At 49.1% G+C, this 20415-nt stretch overlaps 3 protein-coding genes across 3 annotated transcripts in view; 1 reads left to right on the top strand and 2 right to left on the bottom strand.

Annotated features, from left to right (window-relative positions):
• The window catches only part of Lamtor3 (Late endosomal/lysosomal adaptor, MAPK and MTOR activator 3), a 36620-nt gene extending 23267 nt beyond the window's left edge, over positions 1 to 13353 (top strand). Inside the window, exon 3 of the mRNA XM_068352465.1 lies at positions 12665 to 13353. Within this exon, the coding sequence (XP_068208566.1) occupies positions 12665 to 12802 (138 nt within the window). The 3' untranslated portion in view covers positions 12803 to 13353. The remainder of the gene's footprint in view (positions 1 to 12664) is intronic.
• The window catches only part of LOC137621408 (protein tincar-like), a 414290-nt gene that overhangs the window by 132806 nt on the left and 261069 nt on the right, over positions 1 to 20415 (bottom strand).
• Positions 13094 to 20415, bottom strand: part of LOC137621465 (5-hydroxymethyl-dUMP N-hydrolase-like) — an 83369-nt gene continuing 76047 nt past the window's right edge. The window contains 1 exon segment of the mRNA XM_068351794.1: positions 13094 to 13522. Coding sequence (XP_068207895.1) covers positions 13362 to 13522 — 161 coding nt within the window. The 3' untranslated portion in view covers positions 13094 to 13361.

Consider the following 20415-nt stretch of genomic DNA (forward strand, 5'->3'; position numbering starts at 1 on the left):
AGGAGGTGATCGTTGAGCTTAGGGAGGTCTTCATTAAACTGACGTCCGGCGACGTCAGGATCTAGCTTTCCCACGACGAAAGTATGCTGGACATCCTTCCAGTGTCGAGCGTCAGGGGGAGTTACTATGGAGAAGGGTCTGCACTCCTCCAGTGCAGGGCAGGCTTTCCCCTCTTCCGCAGCTTTAAGGCACGCAGCTAAGGCCTTTTCCAGGAATGGAAGAATCGCACTTTCAGGTGCGACATAAGTAGGGTGCTTCTTGCTCAGGGCCGGAAGCTTAGAGCAGGTAAAGCCCCTACTCTTGAATGTGGTGGCTAGCATAGCCTGGGCCTTTGCGAGATCGAACACTATCTCTTCCTTCGGTTCGGTCTCTTCCTTCGAGGCAGGTTCAGAACGCAGACGGACGTAACAGTCCGCTACCCGGACTGTTACGTCCGTCTGCGTTCTGAACCTGCCTCGAAGGAAGAGACCGAACCGAAGGAAGAGATAGTGTTCGATCTCGCAAAGGCCCAGGCTATGCTAGCCACAAAGTTTGGGAAGAACTCCACGTCTTCCAAGGGGACCGTGCCGATCTTATCGCTGACGAAGATCCTGCCGGTCGCGATAACCATATGCTCAGCATACCTCCACGGGTTGGCATGTGAGCAAGCGGGGAGATCCTTAACCGAAATCCTCTTCGGTTCTCTGGATCCCATCATGGACCTGATGAACTCCTGATTCTCCTTCAACCTGTCGTCCATGACGGCTCTAATCAGTCGGATCATTTCTTGAGTGGAAGAAGAGGGATCCGGGGTCGAGGAGGTAGACGGAATAGACACTTCCGTCGGTGTAGGAGTAGGAGCGGGGATGGAAGGAGGAGCGACCTCTTGCTCCGACTCGGCGTATTCCACCTTGTCTTCGTCATCTTCGGCTCCTTGAGCCATAAGCGTCTTCTCCGTGTCTTCCGAGACATCCGACATCTGTTCGTCATCTTCGGAATCCAGGCGGCACTCATGCATGGACTGAGCCATGACAACATCAGGTTCCACTGTATGTTGGACAATGGGAATCACGTCTTTGGGTACCACTGAATCAGGGGAGGCCTTAGGGAACAGGAGTGACCTCAATTCTTCGGTGGCCAGGTAAGGTCCGGTGGCATTTTTCTGGAAGCCACGCACCCACTTGCGTAGCTTTTCACGAGAAATGTCTCTGACCTCCGCTGAGGGAGGGTTATGGAAGGCTTCAACTAGGTGAGCCTGGCAGACCGTACAGTTCAGTGGATTCCAAAACTTCAGATCCCCTTTCTTGTCGGCACAAGGGGCGTGAGTCCTGCAAGCCGTATGCCCGTAAAACTGCGGGCGTTTCACAGCGCAGAAGGCGAAGTCACACTTCATCTGCTCCTCCTGTGGAAGAAAGAGAAAATGAGTATGGGGGAGTCATAAGAATGGCTCTTAAACTAAGTTAATATTAATTATTAATTTTAACTTAATGAAGGGTGTGATGCATAGAGATTGAAATAGTAAAGGAGAACATACTCCATGCATCTCGCCCGGCTGGTTACCGTAAGCTTTGTCCTTGGATAATCCGAGAGACCGAAGGCACCGGATAGTATTCCTTAGAGTTCCATAGGGCAATGGAATTCCGTGGAAAAACCAAGGGTAAGATTGGGACCGAGATCATTCGGTCCCAAACTAGGGGCTAGAGGGCCTCCTTTTAAGGTAACTGCTTCCGGCAACCAGCCGTGCTAAGATGCACGCAGCATGCTGGAATTTAGAAGAATGCAAAGAGACAGCATGATCCCTAACAGAACAGTACCAAGGTATTGATCTTAATAGTGGAAACAGCCCATCTGTTTGCGGTATAGGGCTATCAGTATCATATGATAGCTAGAAGAAGGGGGTGCAAGTATTCTTGACGCCTCCGGAGGTTTCCGGCAAGCCGCCGGCATGCCGGAGGTCGCTCCGACAGAGTTTCTGGGATTAAGACAGACAATAAGTAAGTCAAGGGTATACCAGGGTGGCGGCCGCCGGCACAACGGCGGCACGCCGGCAGGGGAGCGGTGGCTCCGGCAGTCGGAGGATGCCGGTTTGGTGACTGGGACAATGTTATAGCGGAACCGGGTTGCCGGCAATAGATGCCGGCACTCCGGCGGCCGACCGGCGAGCGGACGACAAGCTAGGAGGGAGGAGAGCCGCCGGTAGGAGCCGCCGGCAGTCGGCAGTCCCCCGGCACACAGGGGGCTGTCGGCAAGGGTAGGGAGAGTCACCAAGGTAGGAGGCGGGTATCGCCGACAGTGGAGGCGGAAAGAGACCAGCACCCGGATAGTGAGAGAGACAGGGGGGGGGGAGGGATGCAGGAAGTTCAGTCATGGACTCCGGACATCCCCCCCCTGAGAGGGTGTACCCATGATAGAGACAGGCTCTATCATCCAGGAGCAGGGGTCACTGAGGACCGGGAGCTAGGTAGCCCAAGGGAGGGCTAGGGGACACCCAAAGAGGGGAGCCCCCCATATGCAGAACACATCTAGAGACTAACCCCATAGGACACTATGAAGGGTATATGTACCAGAGCGGACTGCACAGGGAAGCTCGGGTAGCCCTACTACTCCACCCTAAGGAGGAGTTGTAGGACAGGGGACAGATGGGTATAGACTAACCTAAGCATAGGCTAGGCTATACAAGAGATAGGTGGGGAGGGGAGTAGAGAGAAGTCTTCCAAGGAAGGGTTTCTGTACCAGAGCGGCCACTAGGGAAAGGGAGGACACTCCCTAACCTAAGATAAGGCAGACCGGCTGAAACGGTGCATGGGTACAGTTTCAGCAGGGAACAGAGAAACCTTCCTAACCTAACCTAGATCAGGGCTAATAGTCCTGAACTAGGAAAGGTAGAAGACATATCGCTATCGCAGGATAGTCATAGACTAATCCTAGCCATAGAGGTAGGGCTAGCCTAACCTCACTCTCGGACGCAACCCTAAGGGGGGTTCATTCCCATAGGGAGGACTGAGAGGCGATAAATACTCCATTAGACACTTGATCCCTTTACTCAGAAAGGGAATCAAGGCTAATTAGAGGGAATGCCAAGGCAGGGGATGAAGGAAGCATATAGGGGTCCTACAAGTAGGTTAGGTTAGAAAGAGACACTAACTAACCTATCCCCTATATGGTCCCTGAAGGCGAAAAAAACATTGCATCACGGTCGAAAGTATTGTAAAATAATGCCACTACCTTCATAACTTAGCCTAGGATCACTAATAAAATCATGCATGAACACTTATGTACAGGCGCTCTGGCCTGGGGGCTATAGTAGCCGACTGGTATGAGGTCAATCGATGACCGATAAAAAGCGTCGAAACACGATATAAAAGTTCCTAGCTATGAAGACTAAATAAACTAATGTATTCGATTAGTAAATAAGGCCGGAAGCGTTGTTGTGGCTAACTAAATAAGGCATGCATAACAACAACGACGCCATAAAATGGCGGGTCCGGTAGAGGCACAGCTCTGCCACAAAACAGCAATTATCTCGGAAAGTAATATTTACTTTACGGCCAGAGCTTAACTAAACAATACTGGAACCTTGTACTCAACTTTCCAGAAGATGGTGAGGCTGAAGGTTGCGACATAACGTAGATGCAAATCGATAAATGAAGCACAGGGAAAATCCGTCTAAGTAGGGCAGCTACTAAACAAAGGATGAAGACGGGCGTGACGTCATTTGAGCAATGGCGCCCGTTTGTTTACGTCTCGAGTATCAGTAGTAGCCACGAGTGAGATTGGCTGTGGAGCGGCTCCCAGCTATTCTCAACCCTTACACACCGAAGCATTAACTCTGTTCGGGGTGAAGATAGCTATGTGGCGCGTTCAGACATGCGTCCCCTGTTGATATACGATGTCTTAAAGGGAAACCTTTGGGATACTCGCTCCAGAAGTTAGAATTCTGTCATAACCTGTGGTTAAATTCTCTGGGAATATCTTAGTAGTTTTATACCCAAGGAAGCTACCAAAAAGGAACCTTCCATCAGGACGCCATGGCTTGAGCCCAAAAACCATGTTAGTGCTTCCTGCCCCCTACAGGGAAGAATCCTACTAGACTCTGGAAAAGTCTCGAAAAGTACATATACCTATGTATGAATAACAGACAAGCCAATATAGTGGTCTCACCCTATATCATGTAAAGCATAGTTTGTAAAGAACCACTGCGTCAATATGAAATATCGACCAGTTCTCCGTTCAATACTGTATTGGACAAAGGTTTATATCCGAGTAGGAGGAAACTTGCATATCCGCCTCCGTCCCCTTAGGGCATGGAGTCCTCCCGCTAAGGGAAAGCATAAACCAATGCAAAAAATGCTTGCATAAAGGAACAATCTATTAGAATTATCCCAGATAAATATACATAGTACGTAATGCTCAATTATTATCAATAAATTGACACAGGTGAAGGAGACGCAAGGTTCACAAGAACTAGTTTATTGACAAACAATAAATAAAACAGGTTAACAACATATATATATATATATATATATATATATATATATATATATATATATATATATAAGAGGAGGATAACCAAAAAATAAGCATAAGCATGATAGTAAACAGAAACTTGTTTATCTGAAAGAAAAACATTAGCGCCACTTTTAACATACCGAGGTATCAAAATTGTAAAAGTCTGTATTACTAATCAGTCACATTAGCGTTGGAAACGCTTGGCACACATGTCCGCACTTATGCTAGGTTCACCTTTGAAAGTGGAACAGTCAACGTGGGCAACCCCGTGCCCTCACACTTAGTTTGTAGAAGTTTGTAACTACACACTCACCCCGGAATTAATCGTCCCAATTAAATCCACTGTTCCTTGCAGAGTTAAACAGCAGGGTTAACGACACAACCCACTGCTACCACAGACCTCTTTAGTTGCTCCACTTGCTTGGCATAGTGACGAAAGAACACTCTGGAAGACTTCCAGCCAGTGTATGAACGAAGATGTTCAAAATCCATACCATTAAAGAAATTTAAGGATGAGGCAACTTTCCTCGGATCGTGACGTGTGGGTGTACTGTCAGGATCCGCTCTGCGAATAAGATATGTGATTTTTGCCCTGAGTTGTTTCAGTGATAAATTTGAGCCTGATGTTTCTCCCCTGAATAGTTGACCACCCCTGAAGTCTGAAGTTCTACGAAGATAGACCTTTAGGTATTCTACTGGACATAGAGATGCATCTTCTTTCAGAGGGCAGATTCTCCAGGGACCCCACCTGTTGGTGGGTAACTCGTTCTTGGCGAGAAACCTAGGATCCGGAAACAGGTTCAGCTCTCCCCCATCCAAGAACTGAACGCGACCTTTCTCTCTCGAGAGGGCTACAATCTCACTAACCCTGGCCCCGGATGCGAGTGCAAATAGGAAAATAACTTTTTGGGTCACATCCTTTACGCACACTCCTCATTGTTCAACAGTGAAGCGAAATGAAGAACTTTATCTAAAGACCATGAAATGGGCTTTGGAGGTGCTGAAGGTCTGAGCCTAGCACAGGCTTTCGGAATGTTATTAAAAATCTTGTTAGCGAGGTAGACCTGGAAGGCATATAAAATGGGTCTTGTCCAAGCAGATTTACTCGTTGAAATCGTGTTAGCTGCTAATCCTTGACCATGGAGGTGGATGAAGAAAGATAAGCAGAGGTCCGTCGAGATCTCTTGCGGATTCTTCGCCTTGACAAAGGCCACCCATTTTCTCCAAGATGACTCATATTGCCTTCTAGTAGATTTGCACTTATATTCCACAAGGAAGTCTATGCTGTCTTTCGAAATCCCGAAACGCTTTCTCACCGCTAGGGAGAGAAAATCATGAGCTGCAGGGTCCGGGTTTTCTGTAATGAAGCACAGACAGTCGACTTCTGGACTCGCTGGGTCAAAACTGGATCTGGTAACGGTTGAAACTTCAGCCGTAGTTCCAATGCCCGAGGGAACCACACGCTGTTCGGCCACTTGTGAGCCACTATGGCCGCTACTCCCTTGAAGGATCTCAGTTTGTTGAGGACCCTCAACAGAAGGTTGTGAGGAGGGAACAGGTAAATCCTGGACCATCTGTTCCAGTCGAGGGACATCGCGTCCACTGCTTCCGCCAAGGGGTTCTCGTACGGGGACACGTAAAGGGGTAACTTCTTGTTGTCTTTCGTCGCAAAGAGGTCTATCTGCAGTTCTGGGACTTGACTCAAGATGAAGGAGAATGATCCTGCGTCTAGGGACCATTCCGATTCTATCGGTGTGAACCTGGATAGAGCGTCCGCTGTCACATTGCGGACTCCTTGAAGGTGAACTGCCGACAGGTACCACTTCTTCTTTTCCGCCAGTCGAAAGATGGCCAACATCACCTGGTTGAGAGGTGGTGACCTCGATACTTGTCGATTCAAGCATCTCACAATCACCTCGCTGTCCAGCACCAACTTTATGTGGGTCGAGCGACGCGGGGAGACTTTCTTTAAGGTAAGGAGTACTGCCATAGCCTCCAGAAAGTTTATGTGAAATGTCTTGAATAGATTGGACCAAGTCCCTTGGGCCTTCTTCCGATGAGAATGACCTCCCCACCCCTCCTTCGAGGCGTCTGTGTGAATAGTCAACGAGGGGGGAGGTGGCTGAAGAAGTACCGACTTCTTTAGTTGCCTGGCTTGGGACCAAGGCCTGAGAAGAGTATGTAGACGAAGCGGAACTGGTCTTCTCAGATCTCTTCGCGCGTTTGATGCATAATTTCTCCAAACTCCGGTTGCATCCTTTAGCTGTGCTCTTAGCACCGGGTCTGTTACTGAAGCAAACTGGAGAGAACCCAGCACTCTCTCCTATTCGCGTCTTGATATCCTTTCGGAATCCAGAAGTCTCTTGACAGAGCCAGCTATCTCCTTCCTCTTTTTTGCCGGGATGGAGAATCGGTGTGACACTAGGTCCCAGTGGATTCCCAACCACTGGAACTTTTGAGATGGAGAAAGTCGAGACTTTTTTCTGTTGATCTTGAAGCCTAGATACTCTAGGAACTGGATCACCTGCAGAGAAGCTTGCAAGCATTCCGTCTTGGATGCTGCCCACACCAGCCAGTCGTCCAGGTAGGCTATCACCTGGATTCCCTTTAGGCGTAATTGTTTGAGAGCTACGCTCGCAAGCTTCGTGAAGATCCTTGGGGCTATGTTTAGCCCGAATGGCATGGCTTTGAAGGCATAGAGTCTTCGATGTAGCTTGAACCCTAGGTAGGGGGAGAGACGGCGATTGATTGGAACGTGCCAATAGGCGTCTGACAAATCTATGGAGACGGTAAATGCCCTCTTGGGCAGTAAGGTCCTTATGTGTTGCAGTGTTAGCATCTTGAACTTGCAGTTCACTATGAACTTGTTAAGTGGCATCAAGTCCAGAATGACTGAGTTTTTCTGAGTCCTTCTTGGGAACACAAAACAGCCTCCCTTGGAATTTGATGGACTTTACCCTTCGGATCACTTTTTTCTCCAACAGTTCTTGAATGTACTCCTCCAGAACGGGGGTGGAGTGTTGGAAAAATCGAGGGCACGGGGGTGGAGTGCTGTACCAGCTCCAACCCAGTCCATTCTTGAGTAGGCTGTGGGCCCAGGGATCGAAGGTCCACCAATCCCGAAAATTCTGAAGTCTCCCTCCTACTGGTATCACCTCACTTTGACTGCTGTCCTGAGGTCTTGCCTCCCTGACCGCGACCACCCCTGAATCCCCTCCCCCTTGAGGGGCGCCTAGACGAGCCTCTGGCTGCTCCTCTAGGCTTTGCTTGAAAGGTAGTTGACTGCCCTTCGAACGTTGGGTTAAATGCCGGGGACTGCGTCGACACGGCTTGGGGTACCCACTGGAATGTGGTCGGGGTTTGTGCCACCATCTGGGGCACTGAAGGCATAGGCAATTGCTGTTGCTGTTGCTGTCTGAATGGCTTGGCTGGCCGAGAGGGTAGCCTAATCTTCTTAGTCTTCCTCTTTGGTTGGGGACCCTCATCCAGGGAAGACTTTCTCTTGAGAGATAAGCCACACTTCTGGAGAAGGTTTCTATTCTCCGTGGCGGCCTTATCTACAACCTCCTTGACCGATTCGCTAGGGAAAAGGTCTTTGCCCCAAATGTTGGAGGAGATTAGTTTCCTTGGCTCGTGCCTCACCGCAGCCGAGGCGAACACGAATTTCCTACAAGCTCTCCTCGCCTTGACGAAGCTGTAAAGGTCCTTCGTCACTGTGGCCAGATGAATCTTAGCCACTACCATGAACATCTCATGAACCTTGGGGTCACTTGCCATTGTCTCAAGAGTGGTTTGAAGAGACACTGAGGCAGCCAGTCTTTCTTTCGTCTCGAGCTCCCTTCGCAAAAGAAAGTCAGACAGCTTGGGGAGGTTCTCACCGAACTTACGTCCGGCAATGTCAGCCTCCAACTTCCCGACTGAGAAGGTAAGATGGACGTCCTTCCAGTCCTTGTGGTCCATGGGTAGGGCCAGAGACAAAGGTTTACACTCATCCAAGGAGGGGCATGGCTTGCCAGCCTCGACTGCTTTTAGCACAGCCGCAAACACTTTCTGCATAAAGGGGAAGGCTCTAGCAGGAGAGGACACAAAGGAAGGGTGCTTCTTACTCAAAGCAGGAACCTTTGAGTTTGTGAAGCCCCTCTCTTTCATCGAGCACGATAGCAAAGCTTGAGCCTTAGCATGGTCCATAACTATGACCTCTTTCGGCTCTGTCTCCTCCTTTGAAGCTGGTTCCTTCCTCAGACGGACGTAACAGTCCGGATACGACCCCTTGCTGGGCCAGAATTCCATCTCCTCAAGGGGAACTGAGCCCAACTTCTCCGACACGACGATCTTTCCAGTCGTCATCGGCATGTGCTCAGCATACCTCCAAGGGTTAGCATCAGAGCACAAGGGAAGGTCTTTCACGCTGAGCCTCTTCTGGGGCCCACGTGATGCTGCAAGTCTCCGCATCTCCAGCTCCATTGCAGCCGCCTTCTCATTATTCTCCCTCTGCATCTGTTGGATCATTCCAACGATGGAGGAAAGGGTTTTTCCCAGCTCTTCTGGGAGAGCGGACATGTTGAGGGAATAGGTTCAGAGGCCTGAACCGGAGTAGCCGACACCTCGTCGGCCTCTTCCTCTTCAATGTCTGGAGCCTGATCTTCATCCTGGTCTTCTGCCAGAAGGTCCTCTTCCAGACGCTCGGACACCTCCGACATCCTGTCATCCAACTGGATGTCCTGCAGGGCGACCGCGACTTCAGCATCCACAGGGATCTGAATTACCGGTATCTCCACTTGAGGCTGGGGAATCACTGCCTCAGCTGACGCTCTGGGGAAAAGGTAAGCCCTCATCTTCTCACTTGGAAGATAGGGCCCAGAGGTGTTCTTCTGGAAACCCCTTACCCAGGCACGAAGCTTCTCCCTTGCTGCATCCCTTTACTCCGCCGACCTAGGGGAATCAAAAGCCTCAGCAATCAGGTTTGTGCACACGGTACATACCTGCGGGTCCCAATACCGGAGATCACCTTTGGAGACAGCGCATGCTGCGTGCCTCCTACACAAATCATGTCCGCAGAAGTTCTTGCTGCGGACGTTGCAGAAGACGCTTCCACACTTCGGATGGGCCTCCTGTAAAGAGAAAAAATTTCCATGAGTATCAAGTGAACTACGTATCACTGGATATACATAGCTTCATAATTCAACAGAAAGGAAAGACACACACTTGTGTTTCCCGCACAGTCAATTGCTGCAACCTTCCAGATAATAAAATTGTATGGTTAATCTATCTTAGAGCAACCAATGAAAAATTTCCAGAGGAAACAGGTGTAGCTCACACCTAAAGGATGATTTTAAAATACCGGATAGTAGACAAGAAAGAACTCACTTTCTTTATCTGTAAGGCAACACCAAAGGGCTGTGCAAGATAACACAGGAGTGTTAGAAAACACAGTGTTGTAACAATACTATACTATAGTTTTCTCCCTACAGTATATACTATACTGAAGAATACTGGTTACAGTACAGTACTAGATCTAAAGTATACTACTTAAGAGCTATAAGGCAGCAGAACGCTGGTTCAAATGCATGTGCCGGCCGGCAACTGCAAGTGCCGGCCGGCAACTACACAAGGTAGCACCCGGCTGCCGGCCACCACTCGTAGCGACCGGCAGACAATGGCGTGATAATAGCCGGCCGGCAAAGGTATACAACCGATGTCGGCCGGCAGCAAAAGAACCAGAGAACTCCGACTGCCCGGCTGCCGGCTAGGGTACAACACTAGAAGAAAACATAATGGATGCCGGGATAAGAGACTGTACTACCTCATAGCCCGGCAACCCGAAAGAGTGCACATAAGGAAGGGGAGAATATAATTTCAGGCTCCCTGACCAATGCCACCTGGCCCTACAGACAAACATGGATGAGGGACCAAGAGAGGTCCGGGGAGCACTCAAAGCAGAAGACCTTTGCCGGCCGGCAAGGGACTAAGTCAACTCCACATCCTAACCTATGCTAGGTACAGATGTAGAATGACGGACAGTAATGTAATGGCTAGGCCATTACAGAGGAAAGAGGGGGAAAGGACGAAGAGGGTCCTACCAACCTTGCTTTAGTAATGAATCACCCGCAGCCAAGAAAACTCATCTTAGCCTAAGGGAGATCCGAGGAGGGAGGCCAGCAATACTTGCAAACCCCCACAGGACCAAAGCAAGGTGTTGCTATTCCCAGAAAAAGGATCCTATCCTCGACACCGAGAACAGCAACACTGGACTAGTCTGCTAGATCACAAGAAGAAGGAATCATCTCGTACAGAAACCTTCGAAAGTGACCTAAGGAGGCTAAGCCTCCTATGTCTGTGTCAGTCTAGCAAGGGAGTCTCAACCACAAGCCAGACATAACAGACTCAGACTAAGAACTCTGATGTTCTGCCCCCTCTCTGAAACCAGACTTACTGGAAACAGGAAGGAACAGCAACACCCTAATATAGTTGTATCGAAAGTTAATTCAGATAACCCACTAGGGTTAAGCCCAAGGCTTAAACAGAGGGAAAGGGATTGCACACCATCTCCGAAGAGAAGAGAGCAACCAGGGAGTGTGAGAAAGTATACTAAGGCCCCATAGGCAACTTAGCCTAGGCGCCAAGAGAATCGATTACCTAAATCACCGAAACTCACTCGTATACTATCTTGGAAGAAATCAATATAATCTTAAATGTATAAAACTGCCTAAAGCTTCAAAAAATTTTAAAACACTCAGAAATCTAAATATCATGCAGGAAAGTACTAGGGCCAAACGACTAGGCTACACGGTCTAGCGTAGGCCAGAATCGGCGCAAGACAAACAATACTAAAAGCATCATATAAAGAAATCCTATGTAACGCTAAACAGCTAAAATTATTAAAGCGAAACAGCCGGGAACGTCGCTCTGGCTAACTAAATAACTCATACCTAGCGAGCGACAGCGTCCAGGACGCCTCTGGTAGGCAACAGCTCTTGTAACAAAGATATTACTATTAATCACTTTGAAAATTACCAAGAGCCTACATTTATACATAAAAGAAATAATACTCAACTAATCAGAAGCAGAAGTTGGAGAAAGCATAATTAATTGATTAAATCCAAGAATTGCGAGAAACACAGGAAAAAACACCGAGTTGTTGAGCTACGCAAAAAGGAATACAGATAGCGCTGTGAGCGGCGCAATGCACGCTTACGAAACGGGAGAGGAGAGATACCTTGCGAGCGGCTCTCCTTTTCTTTCTCGTTTTCGTTTTCTTGCCAATTGACCCCTTCGAAGTGTTATCTCTGTTCGGGGTGCAGATTGCCATGTGGCGTGTCAAGAATACGTCCTCTGATATTTCGCGATATCCCTGGTTCTTTTATTAGGGATATTCGCTCCAGGAGTTAGAATTCTGGGTACCTTAAGGTAAATTCTCTGGGAATATCGCCGTAGTTGTAATATACCCAAGGAAGCTACCCTATAGGAACTTCCATCAGGACGACATGGCTTGAGCCCAAAAATACAAGTTACTTTTTAATTTGTCGTTCTGGAAATTTAGTTTGCCCCCACTAAGGGAGATGGCAACTTAATGGGAGTCATGGTTTTCAAAAAATAGACTTCAAAGTATTAAGTAGAGAGGCAGAAAGCCTGTTGAAGGAAGAAGCTCTTCAGAGCTAGAGAAAGGAGGGGGTTGATAGTAAAAGAACCGATTCATTAGAGAAGGTTATCTATCATTCTTCAATCCAACTATTACAAGTCCTTATGGATTTATGATTGGGAATTGGGTAAATGAGAAGCCATTTTTAGCTTTTAAATTTAGATCAAAATTATAGGACGACAACCTTAAATTTTACCCAAACATGATTGAAAGCTACAGAATTTGTAGTCTTCAGTAATTTGAATCTTTAAATAATTTTATATCTTAACTCTTCAAATTTTACTGGAATGAGTTCATTGGGAGGAAAAGGCTATTCTTGTTTGTATGTGCGATACAAGGTCAAAGCTAGAGAAAGGAGTCATTACTCAAAAAACAAAGCATAACCTTGATAGGGATAATGAGACAGAAAGGGAGAGGACAACTAATTTTAGAAAAAAAATTTTAAAATTTGTTTCATGACTAAAAAGTATTTTCATTGTGAAGTTCTATTTACTATCAGTTACTCTCATTGTTGTTAACTTTCAACTTAATTTCCAGGTTGTGCATTTCAACAAGCTTCCCCTTGTTATAACTGTTATTGGCACCAGCACTGCAAATACAGGATTGCTAATGGAATTAGAGGACCAGTTTTCACACATAGTCTCGCAGTTGGTACCAGTTGTAGATATTTCATGAAATATGTGTTATTTTAGGTTTAAAAGTTTAGTAGTACTGTACAAGGTGTGTATTATTCTTTTGCCATCAGCCATAATTTCCCATTAGTACAGTATTATTATCAAGGGTACCTTTTAAGTCTTTCAAGTTTTTAACATAAACAGCATGTGATCTTATATATATATATATATTAGCTATTAAGGTTCATGGGAAACCATAAAGTACTTTTATATCCTGTTTACATTAGAGATTAAAGAAGAAACTTGGAAATTTTTTGAGAAAGGTACATTTGTATAAAAAAAGACCATGAAGTTAAATTATAAAACATTTATTGACAAAATTGAAAGGTAGGAATATTTCATGAACACTATAAAGCAAAATATTTGTAAAATATTCCAAAAACTTTTTATTTTGCAGTGACATAGACTGTGTGTGTTATTAATTACTGCCCACAGCTATTTTTTTCACATGGATGTTACAAAACAAGGAAGCAAAATGTAAGTAATATTTTTGTTAGATTGAAAAAAATATCAGCATTGGTTGTAAAATGATTAAAAGCCATACCAGAAACACTTGAAGTTTACATTGGCTCGTAGTTTTTCCAATCGAGACTACAATAATTTTCCAGAGGCAAAGGAAAGACAAAGAAATTTTCAAGTATAGAAGGAAGATTCTCTTCTTCATAATCTTTAGTTACAAACATTCCTTCTTTCTCTGCTCCACGAATCATTGCAGACAATCCTGGAATATGAATTTTTATTTAGATCAACATTTATTGAAAAAATACAAAAATTCCATAAAATACAAATATTCATAAACCACACAACTGCCAAGCCATTTCTAAAAAAAAGTGGGCTCAACATGTGATCATGTTGTTAATCTTTTTTTGGCATTAAAATATCACAAAATTTAAGTAATTTGTATTTTTCCTAACAGTACTTACCTCAATCTACTTTCTTAGGAGTATCTGGGATTCTCCTCCCGACCGACCAGAATTTAGTTTCCCCTATCTCCATTTTCTCTAGTCGGACCGGCGGATGGATACTCGCCCTGAAGCGTGTGAGAGCATGGAGCTAGGTCTCGGTCGTCAGTAAGCTTTTGATAACTATGGTATCGAACTCCTGTAAGACACTCGGGGAAGGATGGGTGGGCAATAACCCGAAAGTATTTCGAGGTAAGTACTGTTAGGAAAAATACAAATTACTTAAAATTTGTGATTTGTTCCAACACGGAGTACTTGCCTCGAACTACTTTCTTAGGAGACATACACCTTAGGAGGTGGGGGCGGACTTACAGGCCGGAAGACCTGATGGATTTCAATTGATTGAACCTAGATAGGAGGCTAGGTTCTATCTGACAATAAAACGGGATAGGAGACTCGGGGAGAACTACGCAAAAAATTTTCTAGTGTCTATGTAACTCACCTCTGTGAAACTCTCCGAATGTGGGCGTCTCCAATGAACGATTCTCACACGGGCAGAGGAAAGGGAAAGGGAACAGAGGGGAAGCAGGAACAAGGGGGATAATAAGGAAGGAACTTGTCGCTTGGAATTACTTCCCACGGGCTTCCCCGGGGCTTCAACCTTAAACCTGTTGGAGCGCGGAAATGACTGGGCCGATGGAGAAGGAGTTCAGAGACTTCCTTGTACAGTCCTTCAGGTAGTGGACCGTAAAAGTGGACTGTCTGGACCATGTAACCGCTTTCAGAATCTGGCCCACCGCCATGTTCTTATCGAAGGCCAATGACGTGCTCAGACCCCTAATGTCATGGGGGCGCTGCCTGCCCGGCCCCGTGGTTGCGTCACTGTCATAGGCTTTCTTTATGACTTGTCGTAACCAGAAGGAGATGGTGTTCCTGGACACTGTCTTCTTTACCGGGCCCTAGGAGACAAAAAGGCTCTTAATCCCCAGCCGAAGTCTGGCTGTCCTTCCCAGGTATTTCCTAACTGACCTGACCTGACTGGGCACAACAATAAATCTCCAGGATTGTCTGAACGCGGAATTGCTGGGACCGAAAAACCCTCTAATCTGGGGTCCCAAGAAGCAGGATTCTGCGTTTTGGCTACGAAGTCAGGCAGAAACTTGAAACTTAAGTCCTTCCACCCCTTCGAGTGCGAAACCTCGTACGACAACCCGTGGAGCTCACCGACTCGTTTAGCGGAGGCAGGCTGTCTTAGGGTAAGGTCTTTGTCATAAATGTTCCTGAGGGGTTCGAAGGGTGGCCTAGAAAGGGCCTTAAGGACCCTGGCTACGTCCCATTGCGGTACTCTAGAGGAACGTGGAGAACACGATTGTTCGAAGCTCCTAATGAGCATCGAGATTTGCCGGGAAGCTCCTAGATCTTGTCCCTTGAGGAGAAAGACCTGACCCAACGTGGCTCTGACTCCTTTGATGGCCGGGATAGATACCCCTACGTCGTCTCTCAGGTGAACTAGGAAGTCAGCTACCTTGTCAATAGAAGATTCCAATGGCCTGAGGTTCTGGGAGGCGCACTACTTCGTGTATGCGGCCCACTTAGCTTTGGTAGACCAAGACTGAGGAGTTTCTCAGATATCCAGTCATCCTCGCGGCGGTCTTAGACGAGTATCACACCTTCCTCAGGAGACGCTCGATAACCTCCACGCGTGTAGGCGGAGGGACCGAGGGTTTTCGTGAAACTTCTCGAAGAGGGGCTGACGGAGAAGGTCTTCTCTGTCCGGAAGCGGCCACGGTGGGAGGACCACTAACTCCTTTAGGTCCGCAAACCACTCTCTCTCCGGCCACCAGGGCGCTATCAAAGTCATCTGCAGGTTCTTTGTACGTCTGACCCTGTTGAGGACTTGTGTGAGCGTCTCGAAGGGAGGGAAGGCGTACACGTCAAGACCGTCCCACGGGTGCTGGAAGGCGTCCTTGAACGCTGCTGCAGGGTCTGGCACTGGAGAACAGAACACGAGGAGCTGGGCGTTGAGCTTTGTGGCGAACAGGTTCATCACCGGCGACCCCCACTTGAGGATGATTATCTGGGCCACCTTCGGGTGTAGGGACCACTCTGATCCCACTACTTGACCCACCCTGCTGAGACCGTCGGCTAGGACATTCTTTTTCCCTAGAATGAACCTGGCTGAGAACTCGATGTGTTCACTTTCGGCCCATTCCAGGATCTTTGATGTGAGGTCGCACAACTCTTAATTTTAGTCCTCCCTGCTTCTTCACGTAGGCTACCACGGTGGCGTTGTCGCACATGAGCGCCACCGTGTTCCCCCAGAGAAGGTGGACAAACTCTATATGCAAGCTCTCTGAACCACCATCAGTTCCTTTCCTCGGAAGACCACTTTCCCTTAGTTGTTTCGTCGAAGAGATAAGCTCCCCACCCGCTCCTAAGACGCGTCTGTGAAGAGCAACATGTCATCCCTTTAAGGGTGTTCGCCCTGTTGGACCACCACTTCAGGGTCTCCTTCGTCTCCGTGGAAACGGTGACTATCTTGTACGGGGACTCTCCCGGGAACCAGAGTTCTTTCAGGTTCCACTGAACTGTTCTTAGCTTGAATCTCCCCCGAGGGACTAGCTTTTCTAAAGATACCAGGTGGGCCACTAGCCTCTGCCAGTCCTTGGTTCTCCTTGGAATGTCCGATAGAAAGGGGAGAATTATCTGGTCTAGTTTCTCGAGCCTCTCTGTGGAGGGGAAGGCTCTCCCCGACTTGGAGTCCAGGACCATCCCCAGGTAAGTCATCCTGGTGGAGGGGATCAACTGTGATTTTTCCATGTTGATGGTGATCCCCAAGTCTTTGAAGAACTGTAGGAGCTCCAAGCCTTGCTCCTTCAGTGCTGCCTCTGAGGCTGAGCAGCAACCAGTCGTCTAGGTATCGGATCAGGCAGATCCCCTGCTTGTGAGCCCAGACTGACACTGTTGTGAAGACTCTCGTGAAGACCTGCGGAACTGTCGACAGACCGAAGCATAAGGTTCTGAACTGCAACGACTGGGAGCCCCACTTCACCCTTAGAAACTTCCTGCTGGATGGGTGGACAGGGATCTGAAAGTATGCGTCCTTGAGGTCCAGAGACATCATGAAGTCCACTTCCCTCAAGGCTGCCATCACCGACTTTGGAGTGTCCATCTTGAAGTTGGTCTTGCTTATGAACTTATTGAGGGCCGAGAGGTCGATGACCGGCCTCCAACCCCCTGTCGCCTTCTCCACCAGGAAGAGCCTGCTGTAGAACCCCGGGGATGGGGCCTTGACTAGTTCTAATGCCCCTTTGCTCAGCATGGCTGACACCTCCTATTGTAATGCCGCCTTCTTCAAGGGATCCTTGGGTGCCAACCACTCTGCACGTTGGTCGGGGATCAGAGGGGGCGGGTCCGCTAGGAAGGGAACTCTGTACCCCTCTCAGGACTGCCACGGACCACGGGTCCGCCCCGTTGTCCCACCATGCTTGCCAAGAACATTTGAGGCATCCCCCTGAGGCTTCGGCAGGAGTAGGGGGCCTCTCTTCCTACCTCCTCCTAGAGGTGCGGCTAGAACGGCCTCTCCTGGAGCTGGAGTAACTTGGCCTAAAGGAGGGCTGCGGAGTAGTACTTCCCCTAAGGGGGGGCTGTGACGCCAGGACGACGAAGGGGAGTCACGTCTAGGTTGTGCTGTAGAAGGGTGGGGACCCTCCGGCGCAGCCCTTCTATGAGTGGGACGTCTTGCTGCAGGGGGCCTGGAATCTCCTGTCTCCTAGAGCTTTCGAACCCTCTCCGTAACTTCCTCAACGGCCTTCAGGGGGAAGACCGAGTCACCCCACACTAGTGAGTTCCTCAGGCACTTCGCTTCCCTTTTGGGGAGCTTACGGACCAACTTATTGAGAACAGTGTCTCTCCCCCGTAAGATCCAGTTGACCGTCTGTGTGAGGGACTGGAAAGTGAGGAACTTCATTGACTTCCTTCCTGAGCGGATCAGTTCCTGGAGTAGCGTCTGGTTTTCGGGTACTGCCAGGTCATGGGACAGCTGAAAGCCCACTAAGGTGCATGCCCACCAGTCTAACCACGACGTGACGTTTACTATATCCTGGGCCATATCCTCCATCATCGAAGCCTCGGCTGGAGAAAAGCACACTGGGGCAGAGGCGGCTCTGTCTTCCGAACTGCCCTGGTTGAGGGTGGATATCGCTGCTTCCACTGCGCGGTGCCTCGAGTGCTGTCCGTCAGGGACGTAAAATCTTTTCTGGGTCCTTAACCCCGGCAGCAGCTTGAATGACCCTTGGGCCCTGAGAGTTTACTTGACCCGCGACGTACTTGTCCACGTGGTCCATCCCTAACTTGACGTCTGGAGCCAATGGGAGGGTTAGTGATGGCTTTTGTTGGACGGGGTTACCAACCATTCTTCCCAGACCCGAGAGCCAGGCTTGCTCTGTCGAAGGTTTCGGGACATCCAGTCTGTGATGTCGTCTAATAAGGGCTAGCACTTTCCTATAAGAAGAAACTTCGTCTGCTGAGCACTCTCCACCGTCCATCAGGCCTTCAACCACTTGATCCTCCGTGTCGGGTGCATCGCTGACCACGGATGGGGCCACGTGGGAGGCTAGGTCAACTCTTTCTCGCCGATCCAATGGCGCGGATACTTCTAACACGGGTAGATTCGCCGAGACGGAGGGAGTCGTCATGGTTCTACCTCCTCCCGGGGAGCTCCGTGGGACCAGGGGTCCACGGTGAACTGCCGGTTGGCCAGGGCGTTTGGACAGAGGTGCCGTGGTACCGGGGATGGTAGCCATGCTACCGGGCCGAAGCAGTGGCTCTCTCCGCTGGGCGGATGGAGCCGGTGACTTGGCGGGTAGAGGCATGGCGAAGACGTCGTGTGTTGACGGCTTCGGCCGACAGGCGGACCGAGCGGACGATACGTGCGGTAAGGGTGAAGGAGCGGCTCTAAAGGGCCACGCGCTAGATAGTGGAGCGGCGGCTGCCCTGATCAGCTCGCTACGGGAACCGTCACTCGAATACACTTGTCCCCGGACGAGGGCCCCTTCTTGCTCCTCTTCCTGGAGGTCTTCGAGCATTTCCTGGACGGGGCTGAGCGAGAGCGAGATTTCCTCCTATGGGACCTCTTCCGTTTCTTTCTCGCCTCACGGGGGTCGGAGTCTTCCGAAGAGGACGAGTCTGACGATGATGAAGAGGAAGAGACGGAAGAAGAGTTCGCCGAGTCCTCTGATGATGATGTAGGGTCTTCGTGCTGCTTCACCCGCGTGAATGGCTGCACAAAGTCAGGCAGGAGCGTCGACGGCGGCGGGGGAGTCCTCTTGGTGCATCGGTGACCTGAAGGGCGTCCTACGTGCCGTCCAAACAATGGAGTCGGGGTACGACGAACCTGTAGGCTGCCTCTTCTTGTCGTCTACTCCCCCGGGCGCTGAAGTACCTGAAATGCACTGCCACGACGTGGGGGAAGGAGCAGATCCCGTCTTCCTGCACACCGGGTCTTCGGTCGAGACGGGTCCTGCGGGCACCAGAACCTCGTCTCCTAAGCACCCCCCCCCCCAGCAGGCTCCCCACCACACCTGCGAATCAACAACAGCCCCCACACCAGTAACATCGGACTCATGGGGAGCGGCAATGGACTTAACTCGTCCCCTACTCTGGGTAGGGGAAGGTGACGGGGAACCTCTCTCCGATGGAGCGGCAGGTGACGCCAAGGACGAAGCAGCGCCCACCTTCTTAGGAGACCTCTTCGGAGCCTTTTTCTTCTTTATAGCGTACAAGGCCCACTGGATCTCTGGTCAGGACGCGCACTCCGGACACATGGCGGACGGGGACCACACGCTACCCTTGCACGAGGAGCACAAGGAATGCGGGTCTACCTCCGGCTACGACAGGAATGCACCACACGATTTTCTGGCCTTAGGCTCAGGGCAACGACGTTGGGATTCCATAAGGAAGCACTAAAGCACCAAGCAACACAAGAACACTGGGATAGGAGGTGGATGAAAGGGTAAAAGGGAATGGGTAAACACGCGGTAACCACGTGGGGACACAAAGGGTCAGACGGGATGTGAGAGAGCGGCGAAATGTGAACTACGCCGTGACTAGAAGCTTACTGACGACCTAGACCTAGCTCCATGTTCTCTCACGCTGACCCGGGTCGCCTCAGGGCGAGTATGCATCCGCCACAGAGGGGACCCACTATAGAAAATGGAGATAGGGGAAACTACACAAAATTCTGGTCGGTTGGGAGAAGAATCCCAAGAAAGTAGTTTGAGGTAAGTACTCCGTGTTGGAACAGAAATGATACTATATTTCACACTATGACCACAACAGATTCAAGACCTTTTAGATGGTCATTGATTTAAATAAATCGCTACCTCTCAACATTGTGTATATTAAAATTAAGATTCAAATGCAAACCTTTGTACTTTTAAACAGGAGTACAGGCTTCTGGTGACCCTGCTGGGAGAGGAAACTCATCCTGTGTGATGGAAGAACAGGAGTGAGAGGGATAATGGGGATTACACCATCCTCCCACAAGGGTGAACTCACCCTTCCAGTCCCAAACCCAATGACAACATCCCACAACCGTAGTTGGCCTTTGCTTTTGTATTCTGTGCTTTCTCTTCCCTTCATGTTTTTTGGTGTTTGCATTGTGCTGCTGTCTTGTGTTTTTTCATGGAACAATCTTTCATCTCGTATGATA

This window comes from Palaemon carinicauda, chromosome 28 (genome assembly GCF_036898095.1).
Source record: "Palaemon carinicauda isolate YSFRI2023 chromosome 28, ASM3689809v2, whole genome shotgun sequence".
Lineage (NCBI taxonomy): Eukaryota > Metazoa > Arthropoda > Malacostraca > Decapoda > Palaemonidae > Palaemon > Palaemon carinicauda.